At 41.5% G+C, this 12,994-nt stretch overlaps 1 protein-coding gene across 2 annotated transcripts in view; it reads right to left on the bottom strand.

Moving 5' to 3' along the window:
* Pcsk5 (proprotein convertase subtilisin/kexin type 5) overlaps positions 1–12,994 on the bottom strand; it is a 409,270-nt gene that overhangs the window by 276,992 nt on the left and 119,284 nt on the right. For both annotated transcript variants that reach the window (XM_057777813.1, XM_057777814.1), the window contains exon 4: positions 2,787–2,930. In XM_057777813.1, the coding sequence (XP_057633796.1) occupies positions 2,787–2,930 (144 nt within the window). The remainder of the gene's footprint in view (positions 1–2,786; positions 2,931–12,994) is intronic.

Below are 12,994 nucleotides of genomic sequence, written 5' to 3'. Positions count from 1 at the left end.
CAGCAATTCCACTCTTGGGAACATACCCAAGAGATGCCCAATCATACTACAAAAGCATTTGTTCAACTATGTTCATAGCAGCACTATTTGTAATAGCCAGAACCTGGAAACAACCTAGGTGCCCCTCAATAGAAGAATGGACAAAGAAGGTGTGGCACATACGTACTTTAGAGTTCTACTCAGCGGTAAAAAACAATAACATCTTGAACTTTGCATGCAAATCGATGGAAATAGAAAACACTTTACTGAGTGAGATAACCCAGGCCCAAAAAGATGAATATGGTATGTACTCACTCATAAGCAGATTCTAGCCATAAATAAAGGACATTGAGCCTATAGTTCGTGATCCTAGAGAAGCTAAATAAGAAGGGAACCCAAAGAAAAACATATAGTTGTCCTCCTGGATATTGGAAGTTGACAAGATCACCAGGCAAAAGTTGGAAGCAGGGGGATGGGGATAGATTGGGGGGAAGGGGAGATGGGGAGAGAGAAGGGAGAAGGGGAGGATGGGGGAGAGCTTGGGGGAATGGGATAATTGAGATGGAGGAAGGGTGGATATCGGAGCAGGGAAGAAGCTATCCTAACCAAGGGAGGCATTTTAGGGTTGGCCAGAGTCTTGGCTCTAGAGGGGTTCCCAGGTGTCCAAGGGGATTTCCCCAATTAGTTCCATGGTCAGCAGAGGAGTGGGAGCCTGAACTGGCCTTATCCTATAGCCACACTGATGAATATCTTGCATATCACCATAGAACCTTCATCCGTCAATGGATGGAGATAGAGACAGAGACCCACATTGGAGCACTGGACTGAGCTCCCAAAGTCCAAATTAGGAGCAGAAGGAGGGAGAACATGAGCAAGGAAGTCAGGACCGTGAGGGGTGCATCCACCCACTGAGATGGTGGGACTGATCTAATGGGAGCTCACCAAGGCCAGCTGGACTGGGACTGATGGAGCATGTGATCAAACTGGACTATCTGAATGTGGCTGACAGTGAGGGCTGACTGAGAAGCCAAGGAAAATGGCACTGAGTTTTGATTCTACTGCATGGACTGGCCGTGTGGGAGCCTAGTCTGTTTGGATGCTCACCTTTCTAGACCTGAATGGAGGGGGGAGGACCTTGGACTGCCCACAGGACAGGAAACCCTGATTGCTCTTAAGACTGGAGAGGTAGAGGGAGGGGGGTGATGGGAGTGGGAGGGAAATGGGAGGAGGGGAGGAGGTGGAAAAAATTTTAATAAATAAAAAAAAAGAAACCAGATGGGAGCCCAAGTCTTTGTTCTGAACAATCTAATGCTTTCTCTGCTTTTATATGATCACCAAGGGGGGACTGGGATCGCACTGTCATTGGGAATCCTAGAGATCGTTCTTTCAGAGTGAAAACATAAACGAGGCAAAAATTGTTCCGTCACCTGTAGCAGGTAGAAACACACAGAGACTCTCCTGGCATGTGACTAGACAGATATCCCTTCTGGGGTACCGGTAAGCTAGAGTTCTGATCTCATCTCATCCAAGATAACCGACTTCAATCTCCGGTCTTTAGTTTCTTTACCCATATCTGAGGAGACTTTATTGAAGTTCAAGCTTTAAATTCTATGCTGCAAAGAGGTGCAAGTTTATTTGAATGTGCTTATCCTCAGGGTGAATTTAGCCACTGATTCCTGTTCAAAGTAGAGTTAAATGAATCTTCCTTTTCATCTTAAGAAAGGGATTGATTGGTATGTAGTACTGGGTGGCGAAGGAAAAGAAAGTCTCTTTGCAACAGACAGAGACCATTACAGAAAGCCACAACCAATCAAAATGCAGAAGAGCCCAGTCCAAATAAGTACATTTACAAAATCACTTCTGCACTGCAGGTACAAGGAATACTGGGGAAGAGGAGGCAGAAACACTGTAAGAGCCAGAGGAGCAGGGAGTTTAATGTGAGATTATATCTCCTAATAATGTCAGAAGCTATCCCCAGAAAGTCTCACCAGCATGGCTGCCTAAACATGAGCTGACCAACGTCAACAACAGAAAGTAGACTGGGTAAGTCCACAGGCCTCAACTCTACACAAATAACTACAGGCATCTACAGAATGCCAAGAGTTAGAGAAATAGTCTACCCTAGCGAAGAACGCATCAATTTCTCATCCAATACTAAATGGTCAGTCCTCAAAGCATATATGCAAATAATATTACACAGACTGAGCAGGTTGTATTTACATATTTAAGAATATATGTATATATAGAGAGACATATATATGTATATACAAACATATTTATGTATGTAACAGCAATTAATAAAAATGAGGACATGAATTTGAAAGAGAGCAAGAAGGGGTATATGGGAGAGTTTGAGGCAGCAAAGGGAAGGGGGTAAATGATACAATTACATTATAATCTCAGAAAGCTAAATAATTTTTTTTTGAAAAAGAAGCAGGAAAGAAAAAGATGGCAGAACAACTGGAGAAAAGTTCTCAGTCTGCTCTTTTGCACAAAGGCAGTGCTGGCTGTCTGTCTACCTGAATTGTTGAGAATAGTGGGCATGGCTGGCAACAGACAGTATTGATGACAGGGTTCCTAATACCTTCTTTCTGAAGGTCACACACACCATCAGAGGCATGGGGAAATGGAAGGGTGGTTTCATTCTTGTGGTTGCTCTCCTGCAAGAGTTCTCCTTTTCCAAGGAGGGAATTTGTACAGAACCTGCCATAGCTCCTACTACATTTGTCGGCAGCTCCCCCACCTTCCGAGCATCCCATCAGGGGTCTTCCAACGATGGAGGACTTCAGGCCACAACAAGCACTTACATAGTTTTGCATCAGATCAGGGTGGGTTCTCTCGATGCCGTCATCCAGGATAGTCACCACGATGTTCTTCCCCGTGTAACCTCGCTTCCAGGCTCCCTCAATATTCATGTCTGACTGGCAGGGATGTGTGTTGTCGCTGCAGTGCTAGGAAGGAAATGGACATTGTAGATTATTGAATTGTGAGCAGACAGGAGAATTAGCCACTTGTGACAATAGTATTGAGCTGACAGTAATTTGGTCTGCTGCCTATCAGGAGAGAAGCACTGATCCCCTGAGAGGTAACTGGGATGATACAAATGAGGTATGTGAGGAAACAGAGGAATACAAACTGGTCAGTACTGGGCACCAGTTTGGGTACCATAGAAAGTTCTCAAAAATCTAGTATGTCAACAGAATAAGGGGCATCTCATTGTCACCATGCATTAATGAGATGTAAATAGCCACTGTTGCGTTTCACTATAAACCTAGAGAGGAATGAAGAGCACACACGCTCCCATGTCTTAGCCAGACACCTAGGACCCAATCCAGTGGCAACTGGAACTGGCTCCAGCCCATGTACAGCTTGCTAGAGGGGTGCTACTGTGAGGGAAGAAAGCGCTCCAAACAACAGGTTCTCCAAATGGCTTTCACTACACTCAATGAAGGGCAGAGTCACTCAAAGCTACTGAGAGAAGCCTGGGAATAGTACAAAGCCAAGACGGACACTCTGCCCAGGAAAATGTATATGGGAGCTTCAAGGGCCAGGCTGAAAACATAGCATCTTGGCTCATTACGCACAGAAATTTCATTCTCTTTGCAAGAGCTACAATGTCCAAACACACTGAAAAAGGAATGGAGCCAGCAGCTTTTTCTGATATAATTTACTAATGTTGGTTCAACCCACATAATTGCTCCTTTCAAGTCCATCTCTTTGAAACACTCCCAAGGGTAGCTGTGTTCCTGGCTCTTAAGACTCAGAAGAAGTACCAAGGAAGGGATGTGTGACTCGATACTGTCATAGCAACCCCAGCGACTGCTCGCCGTTCACCACTCACTATATTCTTCCCGATGCTAAACAAATAGCTCAGTGCTTAGGAAATGGAAAGGGATGCTAAGCTTTCTCTGTTCTAAACAGTGGAGTCCTCGCTGCCACTGCTGGACTTAACAAACATCCTATTAAGCACTTACTGTGTGCTCGGTGGTAGATGCAATCAAAATATTTTAGGTGTTCATTCTAGAGGCGTGGCACAGAAAGCAGAAAATGAGCAAACAAGATGAATGAGAATGATCACTATGGTTTGAAGGGGTTGGGGAGAGAGAGAGAGAGAGAGAGAGAGAGAGAGAGAGAGAGACAGAGAGAGAGAGACAGAGAGAGAGAGAGAGAGAGAACCATATGGTGGTGAATGCTGAGGGGTCAGAGTGTACTGCTTTAGGGGACCTGTCTGAAAGGGACTTAAGTCTCTGGAAAAGTAAAAGGCATGTGACCATATTACTGTTGAGGACTTGATGGTAGAGAGTGGAGTGATGGTCCAAGAAAGAGCCAGGTACTAGTGTCCTGATCAGCGCAGCAAATGCTAGCACCATGAAATGGGTAAGTGTAGGGAGAGAAATGGTAGGGAGTGCTGATCAGACGGACACAGAGGATAGTAAGCTAGCAAAGAAGGAAAGGACACTCTGGGCCTGGACACCCACTGTTCACTACCCTGTCTACTGACCAATGCCGTTCCCTTTCACCCGCTAGTTCCCTGAGCACAGCTCTGGACAAACACAGCCTCCTAAGGCTCTTCTCTTTTTCCTTCCCAGGAACTTAGGAGCCCAGGCTTGCATATGTACTTGTGCACTTGACTTAGGAGCATATGCACATGTGAACTTGACTTAGGAGCATACGAACATGTGCACCTGACTTAGGAGCATACAAACATGTGCACCTGACTTAGGAGCATACGAACATGTGCACTTGACTTAGGAGCATATGAACATGTGCACCTGACTTAGGAGCACAGGCACACATATGAACATGTGCACTTGCTCCACACACTCCAGTCCACACTTGCTGGTTTCTGTTGTGGTGTACTTCTCACAGCTGAAACTTGTGCTTCCGTCTCCCTGACTAACCTATGGACTTAAGTCTAACTGAGGATTTCATAAAATGCTGACTAATCAATATACTAAGAATGAAAGAGCAGCCTCAACTTCATTTTCCTTAAAATTGTCATTATACTTCCTGCTTTGACCTCTTTGGCAAAATCCAACCAGTTACTTGTTTGACTAAAAGAAACAATAGCAAAAAGAAGCCACGTAGATTGCTAAAATACCTATTTTTCCAATTGTCCCATTCTGGCCAAGCATGTGAGCCTCTTCTCACCAAATATTTTAATACGATGCAACCTTATTTCATCTTAATTTTTTCAAACCTGTGTGACACCCATTGTGACTGAGAGTGATGTTAATGTGACTGAGGGGTGGGCTGAAGGAAGGAAATGCACAGGAAATGGGCAAGCCACAAATGGAATAAGCATTCTAGAGTGGAGGGATGCAGCTTGAAGTTGTAATTATGAAAACTGAAGAACCCCAGCCGTCAATGGAAAACAGGTGTGGTCGAGTGAGCCACGACCTTTTGGAACACTTCCATCTCTGCTTCTGCTGAGTCTAACTTTGGTCTTTTTAAACATTCTGTTACTACCTTTTGTATGCATCCATCCATCCCCACAGAATCACCGGTGGGAGCGGGGAACTATGCAACTGGTGTATTCATTTGGTAATCTAACATGGAATGCAATCCAAATATCAAAGAGAAAAGGATACTGCTAATAAAAATATGATGAGGATAAACGGGTTAATAAAAGCCTCGATTATTTCTTGCAGACAACTAATAAATCAGAGGCCACTTGAAGGATCTACTGTGAACAAGATTAGAATCCTGGATCCTCAAAGAGAACCCTTGATGTTTTAAAGAATATTTCAGTTGCCTAGGTTTCCAAACATGTCACTAACATAGTTGTTTCATATACCTGAGATACTCAGAGAAAAGAAGATAGGCATTACTGATGTCACTCAGCAATTAAATGAGAATGACCTCACCATTTCCTGAAGAGCCTGAAGAAAGCGGTCTTTATACTGGCCTGCATCTCTGAGTAATGCAATTCATTGGTGACCATGCACAGGTGACTAAGTTCTTAGAAACAAGACTGAACACAGAAAATGGAAACAAGCTTTTGGGCCCTCAAAAGTGTATTGTAGGGTTTGTTCAATGAATAGCTTATATCCCAAGTAAATTATCCCAAATATACATTTTTTATGTCTTCATCATCAGGAAAATGGAAGAGGAAACACATTCTTTTTAAACTTCTTTGAATTCTGAGAGTCCCTGTGGTGGTTTGAATAAGAAAGGCCCTCATGAGTTCATGTATTTGAATGCTTTATCATTGGGGAGTGACGCTATTTGAAAAGGATTAGGAGGTATGGCTTTGTTGGAGAAAGTGTGCAATTGGAGTGGAACTGAGGTTTCAAAAGCCCATGCTAATCCCCTGTTCCCCACCTATGGACCAGGGGGTAGTCAGGTACTGCCCCAGCCCTCCCTTCATGTTGCCATGCTCTCCACAAGGATTGTTATAATGGATTAAACCTCTGAAACTGTAAGCATGCCCCCAGTTCAACATTTCCTCTTTTAATAGCTACTTGCTCTTGGCATCTCTTAACAACAATAGAAAAATGACTAATAGCCCCCAAATAAACTGCCATTTTTTTTTTTTTTGCTGTCCTTAAGAGTAGAAACTAGGACCTTGTGCATGCCAGGAAAGTACCCAACCACTGAGCTGCATCCACAACTCTTGAACTTCTGTTACACGTTGTCAATAATCTGCTTTCATTGAAAATAACCACTGCTCAAAATAGCCATTGATCAGGAGGTCCCTGTTCATTACTGACAGCAGCACACAAGCATGCAATTCTGACTATATAATATTCATAACAAAATATAATCAAATATGCAAAAATATGTACTGGAGACATGTTAAGAAATTGTTCTCTTTGGCTTTCTATTGTTAAGGTAAATACCATGACCAACAGGAACATGGGGAGAAAAGGGTTTGTCTGTCATACACTTCCCTAAGGGAAGTCAGTAACTGAAGGTGGGAATCCCAGGCAGAAACTGAAGCAGAGACCCTGGAGAAATATTTATTACTGTCTTACTCCCCAAGGTTTGCTTTTTTTTTTTTTTTTTTTTTTTTTTTTGAGACAGAGTTTCTCTGTAGCTTTGGAGCCTGTCCTGGAACTAGCTCTTGTAGACCAGGCTGGTCTCGAACTCACAGAGATCCGCCTGCCTCTGCCTCTCGAGTGCTGGGATTAAAGGCGTGCGCCACCACCACCCGGCTCAGTTTGCTTTCTTGACTAACCCTAGAACCACCTGCCCAGGAATAGCACTTCCCTCTGTGGACTGGACCATCTCCCATCATTAATTCTTCCACACTCTTGCCTTCTGATGAAGGCATTTTTTAGTTGAGATTCCCTCTTCCCAAATGATCCTAGCTTGTGTCAAGTTGACAAAAAAACTAACCAGCATAGAAATATATCAAGTTAGCTCAGAAAAGTATATGAATACCTCAAGTTCTTTGTAAAATTTAGAAGTTAAGAGTTGTACTAAATCAACAGGAATAGAATTGATACTCCTCCAATATTAGACCTACTACTATGTTCTTTTCCTATGAAATTACCCAAGGAAGTTCACTGTTTTTCAATACCATCAAACTCAGCAACAGTAGCTAAGAACATTTGTTTAAAAGGAAACAAGGAAGACAGAATTTGAGTTCTGTCTGCTTCTTTCTGGCTGAATGATTTGTCAAGTTGCTTAAATTATTAAAACTGTGTTTGCTGTTTGAACATAAACGCTAGTCATACATATCAGGGACGATAAAAACACAACAATGTCATTATAATGATCCTGCTGCTGTTGATGACAGCACATTCATATGAGTCCTTGGTGTTCCTAATTGCTTAGAGAAGAAATCTTAGTTTAAAAATGAAAAGGAAAGAGGGGAGATGGGGGAGGGAAATGAGAGGTGGGGAGAAGGTGAAAATTTTTAATAATAATAATAATAAAATAAAGTTTAAAAAAATGAAAAGGACAGGCAGTCCATTGTAACCTTATGAAAGGATTTTCTTCTCTTTCTGAGGAGTCAGGTTAGGCAACTGAGAAAGGGCAATGGATCACTAGTAGGGACATCTGAGGAGACGTAAATGAGTATTTCACATCTGCAGTCTTGTGGATGGGTGGGTGTGGAGGCAGGGATGAGCTGAACAGAGAGGGGTCCAAGTTCCTACTGGGATACTAGTGAGACATTTTTTTCTTCCCCTAAATCATTACTACTTCTTCACTCTCTACCAGTATTACAGCCCTGCTAAAACTACAGCTCCCAACTGTTACAATTTAGTTTTGACAAAGGTTCATTACAGGAACTGCAAATTTTCAGTACAATTCCAGATAACACCAAGGAAAGATCAGAAAAAAACATGGATTTAGGGAGTAGGCTATAGTATATCAGATATGCCTAAAAATTATAAAGGTATAAAACAAAGGCTTCATTACAAAGGACTTACAAATCTCCAGGAAGATAAAACAGATGAAATTTAGGGTAAACAGAATGGATCTAGCTCTTAAATCCTAACACAGAGGAAGATCCAGGAGTCAAGTTGCCAAAAAAACAGAGAGGTTTAGACAACAGGCCACTTCCCATCACTGCCATTTCGAATCTAACTTCATTTCAAATTAGAATTTTTCAATCTTATAAGTACTTCAGAATACCGCTAATCAACACAATGCAGTAGCAACTACATCTGTGTCCCTGGAGGAGCTTTGTCTGTCTCCCATGTCTAGCATTTGAGAGATCGCTGTATGTCTCGCGGTGATGTTTGGGGAGTTGCTTTCAGCAATATCACCTAGTCTTGATGTTAAAGAGTAACCACACTCCTAAAATTTAGTGCATATCTTCGTGGCACTGAAAACAAACCAAACATTTATACACACAGAGACTTCCTACACTCAACAGCTCAGACTATTCTCAAGTACCACCAGTCCAAAAATAAAGGCGTCAGGCTTCAGAAGTTTGGATCTTAACCCAGGCCTCCTCTACTGTCATTCCTCCTCAGTTACGACATGTGAGTCACTAGAGTGGCTTTGTCGTGATTCCTATTTAAGTCCTTGAGGTTTAGTCTACGTCTCGGACAAAGGAACAGTTACAAAACACAAGCAACTCCTATAGAAGGACAAAGCGCTAGTAATGGGAGCGTGCGGGAAGGCTGAGAGCATTCCTAGAGAAATGACATTGAAGGTGCCCGTACGCCAGCTGACTCACCAATGAGCAGGTGGAGGCTGAGGAAGATCTTCAGGGCTTTGTAAAGATGTCCTAATCAGACAGACACCGACAGTTTCTGATCTAAGAATAACCCAGGCTTTTGGAGGACAAAGGTTGAAAGGGACAAGATGGGAAAGGAGAAAACTGGAAAGAAGCGGGGCTGAAGAAGTATTCTGAGAATATTCATTCTGTAAAATAGGAGCCCAGGCATGAGGTTGCCAATCTAAAGCAAGGAAGCCAGTTCAGAAAGACTGCATAAAATTCACATAGCTGTATAGCGGATTGATGCAGATCACTAAAAGAGTTGGTCTTACAAGTCTGGAGGCTGGATCGTAGCTGAACTAGACGCGTCAAATAAAGTCATTTTAAAAAGAACTCAAAGATCACTGTACACTTGGCAGAACACTATCTTCAGGTACAGTCGGTGGTTTCGTGCTCAGTTATCCAACACTCACGCCAGTGATTTCCGTTTCCACATCTGTTTCAGGTCCCAGTGATGCATAACTCACTGGTAATGGAGCCTGTTCAACACCTGCATAATGTCTAGAGTTCCCAGTAAGAATACTCATCAAGCCCTGGATTGACTCTATTTACTGGATATGATGAGTAACTGGTATTTTGTTGTTGTTGTTGTTTCAGTGGACTGGGTTAACAGATGCATAGAGAGCTGGTTACTATAGATTATTGGCTAATGTATCTATGAGGATAATCCCCAAAAATATTACTATTGGTATAGATGTACAGCATTAGAAACACTGCCCACACCAATAGAGCGGGCATCATCCAACACACCAAGGGTCCCAGAAAAACAAAAGTCACAGGAAAGGTAAAATTATTTTCTGATTGAATTGGAATATCTATCTTTTCCTGCCTTTGGACATGGGTGCTTGATTCTTGGCCATCAGACCTAGACTGGGAATCCTAACCTCAGAACTCATGGGTCTCAGGCCTTCAAACTAAATAAAATGGCGCCACTGGCCTTTCTAGTCTTCTAGCCTCTGGACAGTAAGTCATGAACCTTTTAGGCTCCCTGAGCATGTGAGCCAATCCCTCGCAATAACTTCTTCTTTTTCCCATTTTATTCATTTGATTTCTTACTGTTTTTATTTCTTTGGAGAAGACCGATTCATGTACAAAGGCTATTATGATAGACGGTAGAAATCGATCATAAAATACAGAGAGAGTAAGATGTAGGGGTAATTGTTTGTAGTTCCAGCATACCGGTGACAGAGTCAGGAAGATTAGGAATTAACAGCTAACATGTGGAATTTGAGGCCAGCCTTGGTTATATGAAACCTGTTCTCAAAAAAGCAGAGAAGGAGGAGAAGATAAATGGCATAGAAAAGAGATTTGATGGAGGTAATTAATAGAAGAGATACAAACATGTGTGGGGACTAAAGCTTTCATAGGGAATCATAGAAAAGGTATGTTGATTATTCTGCTGTGTCTCTAACATTATTCAATACTCATGATGAAGAGATGTGACACAATGACAGGTGAGCTGTTGTCCCCTCCAGGTCTGTGGAGAAGCTCATTCTGCCACGGGGACAATTCAGAAGTGGAAAACCATAGGGTTTTTTTTTTTTTTTGAAACAGTACATGACATGGAGGTATCAGCTATTCCTTGATTCTGCTCTGATTTTTGGTAAGGGGCTCAATTTGAATATCGTCTTCCTTTCTCGGTCATGTACTAAATTCTGAGTTGAAGAAAAACTTAGTTATACCACATGACTTTCTTTCTGGGAAACTCTAAGCCATGAACCCGTTCTTAATATTCCACTCTCTCGCCAAATAGTACAATTAGTAAATTAGCAAATTGCTTATTTGGGGATGATCCCAATTAAAATGTTTTCCTTAGGAACTCATAAGAAAAGAAACAAATCCCATGCTGGTACTTTAAACCTGATTCTCTGAAGCAGTGAGATTGCATTATTTAATAATAATGGGAACATTAGCATGAAGTAACTTTCTTTTTTTCTAAAATGTAATTTCTTTGTTTATGTTGTTTACAAAATTATGCTTATAAACTTTCCTCTTTCTGTCTCTCTTACGCATGACTCCATGGAGAAACTCATGTCTTCCTTTTACTCATTAGAGGTTCAGAAGTCCTGCCAACAGACCTGGAGGATATTTCCTCATCTCTAAATCCCAGTATGCTTTGAAGGAGAATGGCCAACAGGCTTCTAAACTCAGCTATTCTGCTATCATTATAATTTCAGGGTCACAAAAGAGTTTCGAAGAAAAAAAATGATGCAAAACACTTGAATTTGGAGACACTTTTGAGGTTGAAGAGAAAAATGTAACTATCATTTGCAAATATCTAAATATACTTTATTGACATAGCATCTTTATTTATATTAGCTTGTGAATCAATATTTTTATGGAATGTAAATGCATAGGTAGTGAGTTTCCAAATGAGAAAACAACCATTTTCAATCGATGAAATACTCTTACATGCCATCCTCCCAAACTTTTAACCATTCAGGTTTTGTCAACATGACTGTTATCTCTTGTACACATGTACATACGTATGTTCAGATAATGACTAGATAAAATCAGAGAGACAAACAAAAATATCCATGAAGGTTTACATTTCAATTTCTTTCAGATTCTTACTGAAGGCTTCATATCCTTCCAACTGCTACACATAAAAGGCCACTTTGATAAGTCAACTCCTCAAACTAAAGGCATTTAGTAGATTAGATGCCTTAACAGACAAGTGAAAACTGAGTCATGGAGGTGGTACCTACAGGGAAAGAAGGAGGGCAGGCAAGGAAGAGAGGATAAGATGCACCTAACAGTACAGCTACATATACTGAGTGAGGCTTATGTGGCAGATAGCATGTGAAAGCCCCACACTTAAAGGACCACAGCCTGATTAAACTCAACACACAAAGGATCAAAATTTTGGTGCAAAACAGGAAAAGTGTTTCCGATTATTTTTGTTTTATAAAATGGCACTTGAAGGCTGAGGGAACAGTTTGGCTGGTTATGCATTTGCTGTGCAAGCATGAAAACCTCAGTCTGATCCCAAGAACCCACGAAAACAGATCAGTTACGGGTGTGGATGCTTGCCCTCCTATCACTGGGGAGTCAGGAACAGGTGGATCCCTGGGCTTGTTGGCCAGCTAGACTGACCTAGTTGAAGGATGACTCCTGGTCTCCATGCATGGACACAAATTCCCCGGCACTTCCTGCCTTTGCATTATGATGTCAAGCTCTCAGCTACTGCCCCAGCACCATGCCTGCCTGCTTCCCACCATGATGATCATGGACTAACTCTCTAAAACAGTAAGAAAGCCTCCATTAAAGGCATTTTTTTTAGAGAGATCATGGTGTCTCTTCACATCAACAGATTAGTAACTAAGAGAAGACCTTTCCAGGTTTTTAGAAATTTACCATTCTCTAGATGTATGGGATTATATACTTAATTTTTAGACTATTCTGAAGATCTGAGGAATTTTCATCATGACTTCAAATAGGCTATCACCTCATATATATTTATTTCTGCAAAAAATCTACAAAAATCATTATAGAGAAGCTCTGGAAATGGGATAATATAATCAATGTGGCAATACTACTATTTTAAAATATCTATATAAATATAGATAATAAATTGTATATGTGTGTGTGCCTGTGTGAATTTATATTGGCATGTATATGCAAATATCCATGGATGCTAGAAGGCATTGGATCCTTTGCAACAGGTAGGTATGAGCTCTCTGATGTGGTCCTGGGAACCAAACCCAGGTCCTATGCAAGAGCAGTAAGTACTCTTAGCTGTAGAGCCATCTCTCCAGTCCCAAACTTCCTATTTTTTTTTAACTCAAGTAAATATATCAGAATAGGATGGGTGGTCAATCAATACCCTTTTGAGTC

Source organism: Chionomys nivalis, chromosome 8 (assembly GCF_950005125.1).
Source record: "Chionomys nivalis chromosome 8, mChiNiv1.1, whole genome shotgun sequence".
Classification (NCBI taxonomy): domain Eukaryota; kingdom Metazoa; phylum Chordata; class Mammalia; order Rodentia; family Cricetidae; genus Chionomys; species Chionomys nivalis.
The sequence above is the reverse complement of the archived record's forward strand: the minus strand, read 5'-3'. Positions and strand labels throughout refer to the sequence as shown.